Here is a 17,444-nt window from a genome sequence, read left to right as displayed (position 1 = left end):
ATACCATCCGAAATTTTTCTTTGTGAAGAAATTTGTTGAGATTGCGGAGGTCTAAGATAGGACGAAGGCCGCCTGTTTTCTTTGGAATGAGGAAATAGCGGGAGTAGAACCCTGTCTCTTGTTGAGACCGGGGAACTGGTTCGATGGCCCTGGCGGTCAGCAAAGTCAAGAGTTCTACTTGGAGTTGAGGTGTGATGACTATGTTTGTCAAGAATGGAATGGGAGGAGAATGCTGGGGTATTGTTTTGAATTTTAAATGATAACCCCGATTTAGTATGGCTAATACCCATTGGTCTGTTGTGATGCAACTCCATTGATGTTGCAAATAATGAAGTCGACCACCGATTGGTAGGGAGGGTATAGGGTTTAGAAAGAGAGGCTTTTGTTCTCTGCTTTGGTTCAAAAACCCGCTGCTGGTGCAGTTTGGGGTGGTGACTGGGTTTTCTGCTGCTTGGTTTGACGTGGGCGTCCTCTTTGCGAGGGGCGGTATTGACGTCCTGAAGAGGTAGGTGGATAATACCTCCTAGGTCTGTAGAAAGGGCGCCTCATATCTCTGCGGGCTGGTCGCCTGAGGATGGTTGATCCTTTGGCAGTTTGGAGAGCTGACAAAGGGTCTCATGGTGGTCTTTCAACTGAGACACCATAGCTTGAATTTTTTCACCAAAAATGTTGTCTCCATCGCAAGGTAGATCTGCTAGACGTTCTTGGACTTCGTCTGAGATCTGAGGCTTTGAGCCAGGCCCAACGTTTTGCATTGATTGCAGAGGCAGAGAGACGGGTTGAAATCTCAAATACGTCATACGCTGCTCTTACCTCGTGTTTCCCTGATTCTAGTCCTTTGTCCACCAACGTCGTCCAAGGTTGTTGATGTTGTTGTTGAAGGTTGTCTACAATACCCTGTACTTGTTTCCACAAGTTTCTCTGGTATTGTGTCATATATAGCTGGTATGCTGCTATGCGTGCTACTGGCATGGAACCTTGGTAAGTCCTTTCCCCTAATGTATCCAGGAAGCGTTGGTCCTTTCCTGGTGGGACAGAGGAATGAGGCTTCAGTTTTCTGGCTTTCTTTTGAGCCGATTCCACAACTACGGATTGGTGAGGTAGTTGGGGTTTTTGATACCCTGGAGCGTGCTGCACTATATAAGTGGCATCTGTTCTTTTATTTACTGCAGGAACTGAGCAGGGGTGTTTCCACATTCGCTGCTGCAATTCCAAAAGGATTTCATGGATCGGAATAGCCATAATTTCCTTAGGTGCATCTACGAACTGTAGTACTTCTAATACTTTATGCCTGGGGTCTTCCTCTGTTAGTAATTGGAATGGTATTGTCTCTGCCATTTCTTTAATAAAACTGGAAAATAACAGATTTTCAGGCGGGGATTTCTTTCTCCCCTCTGGTGGAGAGGGTTCCGATTGCATTTCCTCTGACTCTGTATCCGTATCCACATCCTTCCAAGGTGTGTATGCAGGTTGATAAGGAGAGTCAGGATCATCTGAAGGCAGATGGTGTTTTGCCTTAAACATAGCTTTTGTTGGTATGTTTTTTTGGAAGTTTTGGCAATGAGGGCATCGATGGGGAATCGATAGGCCTCGATGGAAATCGATGTCTTGTATCCTCCGAGGGACCTGGATGTATTGGCATCGATGGATCCGAGGGAGGCATCGAGGGTTCCTTTGGAAATCTGCGTCGATGGAGTCCCGATGGACCTGGGGCAGAATCGGAGTCTCCTCCTTCCTCCTCCGATGATCTGTGGACCGGAATGGTTGGAGTCATCAGTGGCATCGATGGCTGCGTCGATGGAGTCGGTGCCGTAGGAAATGCCTCTATTAAGGTATCGAGCCTATTCAGCAAAGGCTGAAAAATGGATTGATCCGATACCGGTACAGGTCCGATGCCGGTGGCATTTTTGGAGGCTGCAGGTTCCATAAAGCCTCGACGACTGCCTGTTGGACTAAAGAAGTCACTTTCTCTCTTGAAATCGGGACAGTATCCACTGCCACCGGGGAAGGTACTGCTGGCACTATAGGCACTTCCACAATAAGTCGTGGTGGCACCGAGCCCGGTGGAGAGCGCCACGGTTCCACGTGTACAGTCGGTGGAGTTGGCTCTAGTACACGGACTTTCTTCAGCATCGATCCGATGGATCTGGATCCTGATGTCAATGCCTGATCATCTGTTAGATCTACAGATCGATGTCGATGTCGCTTCTTTTCTCGATGGCTCTTCGATACCTAAGACGATGCTATCGAGGTTGTGGACGGTGCCGGTGACGGACGGTCATCGGGTCTTTTTTCACCTCGGTGTTTAGTGTCCGAGGGAGGAGTTATCCTCGGTGATGTCGACGACGACGATGGAATCTTTTTAAACAACTCTTCCATCTTATCTAACCGAGCACGTCTGCCCTTCGGTGTCATCTGGGCACAAGTTGGGCAAGCCCGGACGTTGTGGCCTGATCCCAGGCAGAGAACACAAACATAATGTGGGTCAGTGATAGACATAGTCCGGTTACAATTCGGACACTTTTTGAAACCCGAGGCCATGATGAAACTTTGGCCTAATAACGGTTGATGACTGGCGGGAATCGACGTTAAGGTGACCGGAATCGATCAAAAAGTATCTGAAAAGGTACTCACCGAGACTATGTGGAAAGGAGACCCAATTATGAGAAAACTGTGACTGAAAATATGTGACTGGAAAGTTTTCTTCCCTGATAAATGTGAGGGAATTGTTTTTCCAGAGCTCCAGATGTGCTTTGCTACAGCAAGGCGGAAAAAAAAGAGACTGAAGGGAGACCCCTGTGGCTGAGAATATCATGGCATGCTGGACATGCTCAGTAGGCCCACAGTGCCAGCCAAAAGTTTCTAGAAACTCTTGATAGAAGTTTTCCATACCAGGGCTCCATCTGATGATGTCACCCATATGCGAGGACTATCATCCTGCTCGTCCTGGGATAAATATAATATGCATGTTGTAAGTGATATTTTTGCCTGTACTTTTGAATGTTCTTTTTTCATGTAAAATCTGTTACAAATGCATAACTGAGTTGTGTGTAAGCAAGGCTATAAAGGTTTGCTTAGGTTACCCTAATACTCTTCCCTTGACAATGGTTCTATTTTTGTTTTTTTTTTTGGGGGGGGGGGGGTCAGTTTTTAAAAACAGAGATTGCTGGAGGGAGCTGGGCTTTTTTGATAGGCCCAGGACAGAGACTGAATGAATCGGGGGGCGGGGCAGCACAGTAATTGTTCGCACAGGCACTAAGCCTGTCTCCCCTCTTCTCCATCTTATCTCCAAGTCTTGGTAGTGTTCTGGAATACTGTGCTAGAAGTCATCTGACCTTCACAATAGCATTAGGAGTACTGCTGGAGAAGTGTGAACATGGTGGTGCAAATTCACACCCACTTTCTTTATGGCCACTGTTGGAAACAGGATGCTGGGATTGATGGACCCTTGGTCTGACTCAGTATGGCATGTTCTTATGTTCTTTGTCCATCCAGTAAAATGTAAACTGGTGCTAAAATATAATGTGTGAAAACATTTACTTGACCTGACTCTGCTAGTTTTGAATGATACTGTATTTTGCCAAGATTTTCTCATATCTCAGCCCTTTTTGCCTCAGAAAATTTCAGTAATTACTGCCAGATATTATATATTTTAAATTCACAATACCTCCTTGAAAGCAGCCATCTGTTTCTGTACTCTGTTTACAAATCGCCACTGTATTACAAGACTGTAAATAAAAATAGAAATTTAATTTAAAATCTAATAGACTTGCAATTAAAACTTGAAATAAACACTTTACTAAAACAGTTTTTGATACAATTAAATCAGAGGGTTAATTTCTCTTTCCTGAAAAAGTAAAACACATATGCTTGTCAAATACTTACTGAATGTATTCCTTTTTGTTCTTGTTGTTAACTGCTATTTCTGATCCATCAATTTTCAAGTCATGTTGATGGGTCTAGAAATAAAAGAAAATTATATACAAATTGATTGCTTATCACTACTTGTAAGCATAGGGTCATTTTCAAAGAGTCTGAGTTCCTATGTTTGGGAGTTAGGCACTTAAATCGACCCCTTTGAAAACTGACAAGAGACAAGTGCTGAAATTTAGGTGCTGATTTTCATTAGGAACCTAAATTTAGGTACCTAAAAAGTAGCTACAGAGAGACAGAGTAAGGGCAGGGACAAAGTTAGGAACTTAGCACTGACTGCCAGTACTGGGCACCTAAAACTAGATAAATGAACTGTAGGCCTGAATTTAGGGCTCCTAAAATTCAACTGAAAATTTCCTAATGTTAGGAACCTAAAACTTAGAATCCTAAATGATAGACTAAGCGTTTTATGAAAACTGACCTGATATCGCTTTGTGCTAAATTCAAATTATAATGCAGCTTACAACAGATTTAAAATACTATTCATACACAATTCAATCCAAGTAAAACACATGGACAGAAAATAAGCATAGGTAAACAGGAAAAAGTAATTAAATTCTGCAGAATCCAATGAAGTGGCTGGTTCAACCATGTCTATTTTGAGGGCAACTTTCGAACTGTGGGCAGATGTGTAAAGTCTGCAGGTAGTTTTACCCGCACACTTTATGCCCATTTGAAAACTGAGTGAGAAAAAATACATGCACAGACCTGCACCTGCTATTTCTGCAGGTACTTTTCTCTCAGAAATTTCTGTGTGCACTTTATAAAATCAAAAGGTACACCCAGACTCTGTCCTCTACCCTATCTACAATTTGCATTTGTAGCACTATATATGTATGTTTATCTGAGGACGAGGTAGGCAGTTTTCTGCAGGTAAAGTACTGCCTTTGCAAATTGCTTTCCATTCTTGCTATGTAAGCCCTTGGTTTTGTGTGCCATCTCAGAGGTAGATTCGGTGGGAAGGGTTAAAAATTTTGCAGTAAAGTTCCAGATTTGGTGATTCCGGTGCAATATATGCATAAATTTGTACATCAACTTTTTAAATAGCTGACAATTTAAAGTTTTTATAGATTTTCCTTAATCTGCCCCATTCTCAAAATAAAAACAAACAAACAAAAACTTGCCAACCTTTGTTGCTGTGTCTGGATTATTTTTGTGCTTTTTCCATTATTTGCTTCTCCATTTCAATTTTCACCTTTCATTCCATTTTCTTTCTCCTATTTCCTTCCCTATGTTTCTTTTTACCGCACACTTTCACTATAGCCTGTGTCTTTCTCTTCACATATTCCTTCTCTTCTTCTCTACCTCCTCTCAATCTCTCTCTTCATCTCACCTGTTTGCTTCCTCTTCCAGTCTTCCCTCCCTGATCTCCTGTCTCACTGCAGTTGCATTGTTGTACAATATTCTTACTGCCTGACTCTTTAGAATTGGTTGGACGTGAAGTAATGCCACATGAATCACTTGTCTCCAATCTATTGACTGGCCAAGTGGACTCTGATTCAATTATTCCTGGATATATTGATTTTGAAAGAATGCTCCCCAATCTACTAAACTTGAATCTGTTGCCACTACTATTCGATCTGTAGGTTTTAGTAATACTCCTTTGTCAAGTTTACTTTGTCTGACTACCACCAACAGCAGAAGGGATAGTTGATAATTGTAACTTTGTTGCTAGAGTCTTCAACGCGATAGAAAATAATGCAGAGGTCTCATATGTGCTCTTGCCCAGGGAACTAAATCTATAATTTCAACCATCAATCCCAACAGTTGAAGATAATCCCATATTCTTGAGGCTTCCAACACAATGAATTTCTTCACTTGACTGGTAATCTTTTCTGTTCTTTTGTCGATTAGGTATACTCTGCCTTCCATGGTTTTGAAAAGAGCTCCACAGAATTCTATCGATTAGAATAGTTGAAGACTGCTATCCAAACTATTCTCTCTAAAACTTCCAGTACCTTGGGAATTACCTTGATTCCATCTTGAAGAGAATTTGCTCTGATTAAACAATCATCCAGATATGGGGGTACCATGAACCTTTCCTAAGAAGGCTGCAATAACCACCATCACCCTTGGTAAAGGTTCTCTGAGAAGTTGCTAACTTGATTGGGAGTGCTCTGAATTGATAATGCTTTTCTGTTATGCAGAAGCATAGAAATTTGATTATTCTCCCCTGAGATATGGAAATAAACCTCTTTAAGATCTAGGGAAGTTAGAAACCTTTTTGACTACAATATTACCATCAAAGATTTCCATTTGGAAATGTGGGATGTATAGACTTGTTCACTTCTCTTAGATCTAGTACAGGCCATTACTTTTAGCATACAGGAGGTTGCAGAAATACTTAGCTTAAATAAAAGAGGGGATGTGGGAGAAAATAGAAAATTTTGTATGATATACATTATTGAGTAACAGCTGCCCCTTTTTCCTGAGAAAATACTGTGCAGATGGCATGAAGATGTAGTAATTTATCCAGTATTACTTGTACTGCAAGCTTTTTTTTTTGTTAGAGTCAAACAAGGGGACACCATGAATGTCTATTTTACTGGGCTTGCTAGTCCAATGAATAACCATTTTGAATTATACCCAAGACCTACAGATCTGTAATTATATGGATTCACTCTTTGAAATAGTTCTGTAGACATCCTCCTATTGGTTGAATCAAAGACTGGAGCCAAACATTCTTATTGTTGACTGTTAACTGAGGTTGTTGACCTTGTTGAATCTGGTCTGGACTTTCAAGCTCCATGAAAGAATTGCATTCTGCCCCTTGTTCTGAGAGGCTCTGAAGCAGATTGGGCATCAGGGCAGTATCTTCTATAGTTTCAATACTGGATTCAAACCCTGAAAGGTCTATCATTTAACAAACATGGAGGTCTTGTTTCTTCCAAACTTCTTACTAACTTCTCCAGCTCTTTACCAAACATCTAGCTCTTAAATGGTAACTTACAGAGGCATACCTTTCACCAAGAATCTGCTGCCCATCTAAGCCATAGATGTTTAATGCCTACTGATAAAGATAGAGACCATAAGACAGGTTTTAAGAGATTGTATAAACCATCTGCTAGATAAGCTGCTGCTGAGTCTAGTCTTGCAGTCTCTTTTCCTTCTCGTAAGAGTGTTCTAAACAAGCAACTTAAGCAGATTGCCTCCTGAATAGTGGAACTATTTGATAAGATGACATGCTTTATTAGAAACTCTATTTTCTTGTCCTGTGGGTCTTTTAAATACGCCCCACCTTCTACTGGAATGGTCACTTTTCTGGGCACAGCAGAGACTAATGCATCTACTTTTGTTATTTGAAATAAGCACTCTTGCACATCACTAGGAAGGGAATATAACTTTGAAAATGTTTTGTGCGCTTTAAACATGACTCGAGATATCCAGACATTACCATGCTCTCAATTTGAGAATGGAGGGGAAAGAAAGCTGAAGATTTTCGGATACCCCTAATTATATGGTCCCAATCCAGGGCTCTACTGACTTACTTTCTTGCAGTCAGAGAGTGCATTATTCACCTGTGATATCATCCTTATGGAAAAGTTGAATTACTGCTTCAACTTCCCCTTCAGAAAAAAACTTCCCTTTTTCCAGGGAGTCATAATCACTCTCCTTTAAATATGTCCTCACTAGAATTGTCTAAGGGATGAATTAATTTGGTCTAATCCATGCTCTCTTGGAATGCTTTTCAGGAAAAACTGGCAGGAAATCAAATTGCAACTGGGTATCAATTGATGGTTCTTTTGCATCATTGTTTGTTCAATGCACAAAATGCCAGATGGTAGGAAATGGAAAAATTCAGGTGAATAATTTGAAGCACCAGGATAAATTGTGTCTAAAGTGGCTGTCTTCTGAGATCTTGGTCCAAGAAATGTAAGAGGGAATCATTTTTCTTTTTCATGAAAATGAGTCTGTGCTGAAGCGTGATTAGAATGAGCGTTTTTCAAAATGGTGGCCACAGCTGTTTCAACCATCAAGTTAGAGCCCCCTTCGTTTACAGAATAAGCAGAAAACTGACTTAATACTTGTGCCAGTGTCTTTTGTATTCTGCTTCAGAGTAGGCACTGTTTTTAAATGATCCTTTGATCTCTTATCCCCACACTGATACAAAGAACAGACTAAGCAGTTGTCTGCTGCAGCGTGTTTGCTCCCGAAGGCAGTACATCGTTGAGGCTTCTTGAACATCATGGATGAATTAAAAATTGCTGATATACTTTCAAGCCTTTTTCCAGAAGCTGAAGTAAAATTTCCTTTAAAAAGTTAAGGTTTTAATGTACTACCAATGTGATGGCTTTGGTTTTCTAATTAAAGCCTGTAACTTTTTTTTTTTTTTTTGCAAGTTGAACCAAGCTTTCTTCAGACTGAGCAAATAGTAGCTCAAACAGAGTAAGGAAAGTTTCCCGTCGATAGCAGGGCTGAATTAGCCATGCTGTCATGGGATCTGTCAATCAGGCCCGGGAGGCGGAGCTTGTCAAAGCAGAGAACAGAGCTTTGCTCTCTGCGGCTGCGCGTGTGTTCCCGCGCAGGAAAGTAACGGCATCTCCTCAGTCTGTTTTTTCCGCGAGCGGGAATCGCACGCGGAGCTGATATTCTCCTCAGTGTTTAAAAACAGAGAAAATGTCAAAACCGGGGTTTAAACCCTGTCCTTGCGGTAAAAGGATGTCTGTCACCGACGGCCATAACCGCTGTTATAAATGTCTCGGATCACACCACGATACAGACAACTGTGAGTATTGTTCTAAAATGTCCCCGAGAGCGTTAAAACAAAGAGCCTATAGGCTTCAAGAGCTTTTTGCCTCACGGGACCCGTCGGAGGCTCACTCATCACCGGGCCCGTTAACTTCCTCGGCTCCAACAAAAAAGAAAGCTTTCTCGTCGATACCTAAATCCTCTAATTTAAAAGGTAATGGGAAATCGAAAAAACAAAGGCCAATGGATTCTCAGAAATCCCCAGTGCCTAAAGAGCCGCAACATACCTCATCGGAGAAAGAAATCATGGCGCCGACAACTTCTGCGCCTATGGCGCCAGATGCGCATACTCCGGCGCCGATGACAGAGTCTGCGCATAACTCAGAACTTTCGGCGCGCATGACAGAGGGAAAACCATTGCGCCGCCCAGATATACGCAAGGCGCCGAAAACTCTTAGGCGCATGGCGCCGAAGACAACTATGCGCATGGAGCGGAAAGAACCTATGCGCATGGCGCCGGAAGCGCCTATACGTATGATGCCGAAAATACCTGCGAGCACGGCGCCGACTATAAGAAAACTTATGCGCACGGCGCCGATAGACCCTGTGCGCTCGGAATCAAAGAAATATGCGCATAAAACTACAACCACGCACAGTTCTACTGCCGCGCATAGACATTCAAGTGCGCATAAGTCTACAATTGCGCATACGCGCATACCTGCGCATACCTCTACTTCTGCGCGTAAAAACATATACGCGCATAAATCTAATTCACCGCATAACTCAAGATCGGCGCGTAAAAACCGAAATTACTCTCCTCAAAAATTAGAGAGAGAGTTGAAGCGAAAACGATACCCGTCACAAAGCTCTTCTTCTGAGGCTGAAGTCACAGATACTGAGTCGTCATCTGAGAACTATCATAAGTACTCACATCACTCCCATTCTAAAAGATTTAAAAAGAGGAGTGCTACATGGGAGATGAGTCCCTCGACTTCTAAATCATCTCATAAAGTTCCATCTACTACCGGTTCATTAAGGGAACTGGTACAAATTCCTTCTTCTACTACTTCTTCAGATTCAGAGGATTTAAAACATACTCCAATCATTAAGACACAGAGAGATAGGGAAGTTCCTGCAACTTCGCCTACAACAACTATCTCACAACAACAAGACAATCGTATGATAATGCCCTCTCATACAAGAGAAGCATTTTTTCAATTGTCGCAGTCTCTAGCAGGCTTTTATGAGACGCTTCAATCATCTTTTAAGATAACTAATACTTCTCAGGACAATGCTACAAAACATAAAGCACAGTCTAATGGAGAACAATCGGTAGAACCACTGACATCTCCCAGGATAAACCAACCAGCCTCGCCTACTCATATGCAAGATACATCTCTTGATTCTCCTTCCATGCAAACATCTCCATCATCTTCAGTGGGATGTCTGTTAGATACCCAGGACCAAATACAGGAGCCGTATTCCCCTCCTGAGGACCTTACATACCCAAAATTCATAGAAAAAATGGGTACCATTCTACACCTAGAGGTCCAAAAAGAAACAGACCCTAGAGCAGAAACTCTTGGACTTCTGAAAATATTTGATACTCAGGTGGAACCAACATCTCTTCCACCTCAAGAAATCCTACACTCCGTCTTACAAAAATCCTGGGAAACGCCTTATACAACGACAGCTGTTTCCAGGAAAAATGATATGAAATTTCGTATGAAGAAAGCATCACTATACACTCTACCACAATTACCTCACGCATCAATTGTAGTAGAGTCGGCCATGCAAAGGTTCAAGAAAACAAAGTTACACACTACTTTCCCACCGGGGAAAGACAACAAATATTTGGTTGAGTTTGGAAGGAAAATATACCACAACTCGATGTTAACAGCAAGAATTATGCAACATCAGTTTTATATGGTACAATATTTATATGAGTGTATGCAAGCTATGAAAGGTATACATTCCTCAGTAGCTGAACAGATACCTCAGCCTCTTCATGACATGGAAGAATTTTTCTCGACACCTATTAAGATCAATCTATGAGGCGCATGAAACTTCATCCAGGGCTTTGGCAGCAGCTATTGCAGCCCGCAGACTGGCATGGTTACGTTCCAGTTCCATACGAGATGACTTGCATGAGAAACTAACAAACCTCCCATGTACAGGAGACAACCTGTTCGGAGAAAAATTCCAGGAAGCAGTAAGCAAATTAAAGGATGAAGCTCTAGTGGTACAATCGCTAGCATCGCATCCTACTTATTCGACTACACGTCGTTATGTGGGGTCTACCCGTAGACAATCATATGCCAGAAGACCCTATAGATCTTATCAATCTTTTCGTACGCAGCCATACCCTGCCTATCAACGTCCTGCTCCACAAAACAATACCTCAAATCAACGAAGAGGTAAACCACGTAACCAGAGACAGCAGGCACAACAGCAGACTACTGCAGCAAAACCAACGTCATCTTTTTAGTTACTCAGCCGCCACCACAACATCAAGCTCCTCCAGGCAGAATTCGTGCTTCCCTGAATGTCTGGGAAAGAATAACATCAGATCAATGGGTTCTGGAGATAGTACGTCAAGGCTACCAACTCCAATTTCTCACAAAACCCATATTGCCCCATCTTTCCACGCTCAAGATCTACAATTCCCATCCACAACTGGGGGAGGAAATTGCTTTACTTCGCAAGCAACAAGCAATTCGACAAATCCACCCACATCCCAATTTGGCAGCATTTTATTCCCCGTACTTCCTCATACCGAAGAAGTCTGGGGGCCTTCGCCCAATACTAGACCTAAGGGAGTTGAACAAATTTCTCATCAAGGAGAAATTCAAAATGGTATCGTTGAAGTCAATTCTTCCTCTCATTCAAACCAACGATTGGATGTGCTCCATCGATCTGAAAGATGCTTACACGCACATTCCAATCCATCCATCCTCGTGGCGTTACCTGTGCTTTCGCTACAGACATCAACACTACCAATACAAAGTTCTTCCCTTTGGACTATCGGCTGCACCCAGAGTATTCACCAAATGCATGATAGTGGTGGTGGCTCATCTCAGGAAACAAGGTATAACCATCTTTCCATATCTGGACGATTAGCTCATAATAGCCTCAACTCCGAACATCTTACAGGATCACCTCAATCGGGTGATACATTGCTTACAAGAACTAGGGTTGGTGATAAATTTTCAGAAATCACACCTACAACCGACACAGCAGTTACAGTTCATAGGCGCATGCCTGGACACTATGTGCAACAGGGCATACCTCCCAGACGACAGAATATCACATTTCCGTCAACTTCTGCACACCTTGAAACATACTCAAAGGCCGTCAGCAAGACAAGTCCTGGTAATTCTGGGCCACATGGCAGCGGCGAATTTCATGGTGCCCAACACCAGGCTACACATGAGACGCCTGCAATGGGGTCTAAAACGACAATGGAAACAGCATTCACAACCATTGACGCAAAAGGTATTGCTGACCGCAGAAATGAAAAAAGATATAACATGATGGCTCCTAGACTCCACCTTATCCAAGGGAGCATTGTTCAGCCCCCCTCCTCACATTGCAGTCCTAACCACAGATGCGTCTCGCAAGGGATGGGGGGCTCACCTCGAGATTTACGAAACCCAAGGGTTATGGACACTCTCGGAACAAAATCTTCAAATAAATCTACTGGAACTCAGAGCGATTTGCAACGCATTACGAGTCTTCCAAGACCACCTGAAAGGACGCAGGGTCATGATCTACACAGACAACCAGGTAGCGATGTTTTACATCAACAAGCAAGGAGGGTCCGGTTCATGGTCCCTCTGCAAAGAGACCGTGACAATCTTCGACCATGCTCACAAAAATTGCATACATCTACAAGCAACTTACCTACCAGGAGTTGCGAACACCAGAGCGGACAGACTAAGCCGCATCTTTCATCCCCACGAATGGACACTCAATACAGAAGTAATCCAGGACATATTTCTGCAGTGGGGGACACCTTCCATAGATCTCTTTGCAACAGAGATCAATTCTCAAGTTTCCAAATTCTGCTCGATAAGACCAAGCCAATTCAGGATCGCCCAAGATGCCTTCCTCATTCCGTGGACGACAGGCCTCCTCTATGCCTTTCCTCCCATACCTCTCATAACAAGAACAATTCAGAAATGCATAGCAGACAAAGCTCAACTGATACTCATAGCCCCGGCATGGCCGAGGCAACCATGGTACAGTTTCCTACTTCGACTATCCATCAAGGATCCAATTCTATTACCGAATCGTCAAGATCTTCTCAGGCAAGATCAAGGAACACTACTACACCCGCTACATTCATCTCTACACTTGACAGCTTGGAGATTGAAAGGCTCCTTCTAACAGAACAAGGAATTTCCACTTCAGCACATTTCATTTTGTTACAATCAAGGAAACTCTCAACCAGGAAAAATTATAGCTATAAATGGAAACGCTACTCTGCCTGGTGCACTTCCAACGGGGTACCACCATTGGACTGTTCCCCGGAATTGCTCATTGATTATCTTCATACACTATATGTAGCTGGTCTAGCAACGTCATCCATCAGAGTTCACCTCAGCGCCATAGGCGCCTATCATAGACCAATCAATGACATTCCTATATCCAATCACCCATTACTGACTCGTTTCATAAAGGGTTTAACACACATTCATCCTCCAGTATCCAAACCTCCAGTTCCATGGAACCTCAACATAGTTCTGGAACAGCTCATGCTTTTCCCATTTGAACCAATGGGCTGGCTCAGCGCACATTAAATACCTCACCTGGAAGGTGGTATTCCTGGTTGCAGTAACATCAGCACGAAGAGTTAGTGAGTTACAAGCTTTGGTCCATTATCCTCCATACTTGCAATTTCATCAACAAAAGGTAGTTCTACGAACTCACCCATCCTTCCTACCGAAAGTAGTTACCCCATTCAATCTCAATCAGACAATGGAATTACCAATATTTTTCCCTAAACCTCATGCAAACGATAGGGAAAAGCTACTGCACACACTGGATTGTAAGAGAGCTTTAACACACTACAAAGAAAGAACGAACTCGGACTCCCGTGTCTCTCAACTCTTTGTTTCCTACGACCCGAAGGCACCTGGACTGCCAGTGGCTAAACGCACCATCTCCAGTTGGATAGCACAGTGCATCAAATTCTGCTACAACAAACAGAATCTACATTTACAGTCTACTCCTAAAGCTCACCAAGTCAGAGCAGTAGCAACATCCTTAGCACATCTGAAAAATGTGCAACCCATAGACATTTGCAAGGCAGCCACATGGTCATCACTGCATACCTTCACATCTCATTACTGCCTTGACCAACAAGCAGCCACGGATGCGAAGATAGGGCAAGCAATACTGCAATCTCTATCCTCCTGTCCTCGGTGACTGCCACACTGTCAAAGATCACGTCCAACCATAGATGTCATAAATGACGTGATCGGGAGCTTTGGACTCCCATGACAGCATGGCTAATTCAGCCCTGCTATCAACAGGAAAAAGCAAGTTTGCTTACCGTAAACGATGTTTCCGTAGATAGCAGGATGAATTAGCCATGCTGACCCAACCTCCTCCCTGGCAGTCACCTAGTCTTCGACTACTTTACAGCTTAATCACAGACTGAGGAGATGCCGTTACTTCCCTGCGCGGGAACACACGTGCAGCCGCAGAGAGCAAAGCTCTGTTCTCTGCTTTGACAAGCTCCGCCTCCCGGGCCTGATTGACAGATCCCATGACAGCATAGCTAATTCATCCTGCTATCTACGGAAACATCGTTTACGGTAAGCAAACTTGCTTTTCAGAGTTTCTTCTTCTTGCGGTAATATCAGAAGGCTGCACAGATTCTTCTGCTATGAGGCAGGAAGCATAATTTGATAAGGACTCACACTTCACTGTCCCGCAGGCAGGAACATGGCCCACAGGTTATAGCTGTTTCTTTAGGATAATAATTGAAAATTCAAAGTCTATTTATTGAACTATGAACTTCTGCTGCACCATCAGGTGGTCTTCTAATGGCTGGAGACAGAATACTGGTTTAATTGGTTCCACAAAGAACATATGTACTATTAGTGATGTCATAAAAAAATAAATAACTAGTGCTCTGCCCCCATCGACTGGAAAAGGGACAAACCCAAGTGTTCTGGAATGGTGTAATAGAACGACAAGGAAACAACTTCAAATACAGAGGTCACAATTTTCCAATTTAGGGTAATTGCTTACCTGTCCAAAGAGTTCTTCATCAACTGTAAAGCGGAGGTCCAATTCTGTCGGGTCATTTTCAAGAATCCATCTTAATGAATTATAATATTCGCTGTCCTAAAAGAAAAAAGATCTTATTCAATAACTGTATAGAGTTTTGTAGACCTACATTTACACTAATCCACTATTTTCCATTAATATAAAAACAAATAAATAAATAAATTCAGGTTTGAGCAGTGTGATGGTCTAATGATTCATATGTAGAAAGAGAAAGATCTGGGGTCTCCCCCTGCCTCATGCTCGTCACCGGGGCTGGCCAGGAATGAGATTCTTCTTGAATTAGCACTCACTGCCCCTGGACATAGAGGGCATGTAACCATTGCTCTTACAGGTGGGTCAAAGAGCAGCAGTGGCCGTATCTTTAGTTAGCTAAATCCTTACTTTTAGCATGCAGGAGGTTGCAGACATACTTAGCTTAAATAAAAAGAGGGGATGTGGGAGAAAATAGAAAATTTTGTATGATAAACATTATTGAAAAGAGACAGATGGAGGACTGTGGTCTTGCAAGAGAAAATAAACAAGGAAAAAATCTCTCATTTTTTTTTAGTATACAAAGAATCAGAAAATACCAACATCCATCAAACCACTACAGATGGTACAGAACGCCGCCGCCAGGATCCTCACCAACTCCAACAAAAGAGCCCACATCACCCCTATCTTACGTTCCCTTCACTGGCTGCCCGTCAAATACAGGATACTCTTCAAAGTGCTTTCAATTATACACAAAGCGACGCACAACCTCGCTCCACTCATCTTAAGCACCCAACTGAGACCGCATACGTCATCCAGACCCATCAGAAGTGCATACAAAGGCACGCTGTATGCCCCCCCCCCCAGCGAAAACATCAAGAAAGAAGCGGGCTCTATCCACAGCAGGCCCTCACCAATGGAATGCTCTCCCTCCAGACCTACGCCTTGAATCATGCCACGCGACTTTAAAAAAAAAACTTAAGACTTGGCTCTTCATCCAAGCTCTCACGGACACTTAATATCTTCCCTGGTCTCAATTTACAGTCTCGCCCTTCCCCAGTGTTCCCTAAGTACTCTTTGTGCCCTTAACGCCCATCCCTTCCTATTCCTTAACGCCATTCCCCTCCTACTCCAAAAAACATACCTATTTCACTTGCATATGTCTGTTACTCGTTGATTGTTTATATATTCCCGCCTATCTATGCTTCGAGGCGGTCTGTTGCTTGTTGATTGTATATTCCCGCCTATCTAGGCTTCGAGGCGCCCCTCTGGACTGGTTTTTCAGTTGTCCACTGTTCATTACATCCTACCCTTTTGCCTGCTCCCAACTTGGTTCCCACTTGTTTATATTCCTTTTGTTACACTTCTAATATTCCACTGTACTAGTTGCACTTGTTACACCAGCTTCTCCAGTTGTACCAGTTTTTAGTTTGTTTCTACTATTTTTTCCACTATTCCATGTACTGCCTTTGAGCGAAGTTTTACTGTTTACTGTAAACAGAGGTGATCTGTATCTCATACAGGAACCGCGGTATATAAAAACCAAACATAATAATAATAATAACAACAACATAGACAGACTTCAGGTAGCTTTTGCAAGTAAATTTGATTCTATATACTTTGATTACTGCAACTCCCTCTTGATGGGCCTACCTAAAACTACACTAAAACCTCTGCAACTATTACAAAACGCCGCAGCAAGAATATTAACCGGAAAAAAGAAATCAGATCACATCACCCCTGTCCTAAAAACTCTTCACTAGCTCCCAATCGAGCAAAGAATCAAATTCAAAACTCTAACATTAGTTCACAGTGCAATACATAAAGCAGACAACACTGCACTCAAGGACATAACCCAACTACACAAACCTCAACGACTGACCAGAACTGCCAATAAACTACACCTAGAAATACCCTCACTTCCTCTAGCGAAACTCACCAACACCAGGAACATAGCATTCTCCATAGCAGGACCAAATTTATGGAGCTCCATACCACAACACTTAAGTTCAATCTGCGACATCAAATTCTTCAGAAAAGAATTAAAAACTTGGTTATTCAGCCAAACGTTCAGAGTCGGCGTGGGCTAAGCAACGCACATCTATCTTGAACCATTACACGTCCCCGGTCCCACTCTTTAGACTTACCTTCCTCGCCCCCCCCCTTTCCATCCCCACCCCTCCCCTCGATCCTCCTTTCACCTTCCCCCTTCTAATCAACTTAAGTCATGACCCGCCCCACCCACCTTGCTCCGATCTCCTATTTCAGCCCCTATCTTTCCAATCCTATCATTCCGTTCCTATATCAGCCCCGATCAATCCGATCTCCTATTACAGCCCCATTCAGTTCAATCAATCAGCTGTTTAGCACTTGCTCTGTTAATTTGATGTATTCGTACTATCAAGAAATGTTATAATAGTTCTATTAAGTAATTTCATATTCATATACAAATTCGGTTTGTAATGTTACACAATGTTCTAAGGTTAACTGTATGTATTATGTTGTTCTCATGTAAACCGGAGTGAAGGCAGAATGCTATACTTCGGTATATA

General features: G+C 42.7%; 1 protein-coding gene across 1 annotated transcript in view; it reads right to left on the bottom strand.

Moving 5' to 3' along the window:
• NEDD4 (NEDD4 E3 ubiquitin protein ligase) overlaps nt 1-17,444 on the bottom strand; it is a 582,598-nt gene that overhangs the window by 66,759 nt on the left and 498,395 nt on the right. The window contains exons 23-25 of the mRNA XM_029574322.1: nt 14,884-14,979; nt 3,886-3,959; nt 3,668-3,728 (exon numbers count right to left, since the gene is read on the bottom strand). Of these exons, the coding sequence (XP_029430182.1) occupies nt 3,668-3,728; nt 3,886-3,959; nt 14,884-14,979 (231 nt within the window). The remainder of the gene's footprint in view (nt 1-3,667; nt 3,729-3,885; nt 3,960-14,883; nt 14,980-17,444) is intronic.

This window comes from Rhinatrema bivittatum, chromosome 13 (assembly GCF_901001135.1).
Source record: "Rhinatrema bivittatum chromosome 13, aRhiBiv1.1, whole genome shotgun sequence".
NCBI classification, from domain to species: domain Eukaryota; kingdom Metazoa; phylum Chordata; class Amphibia; order Gymnophiona; family Rhinatrematidae; genus Rhinatrema; species Rhinatrema bivittatum.
Note: the sequence above shows the minus strand (reverse complement) of the source record. Positions and strands in the feature narration are given on the sequence as shown.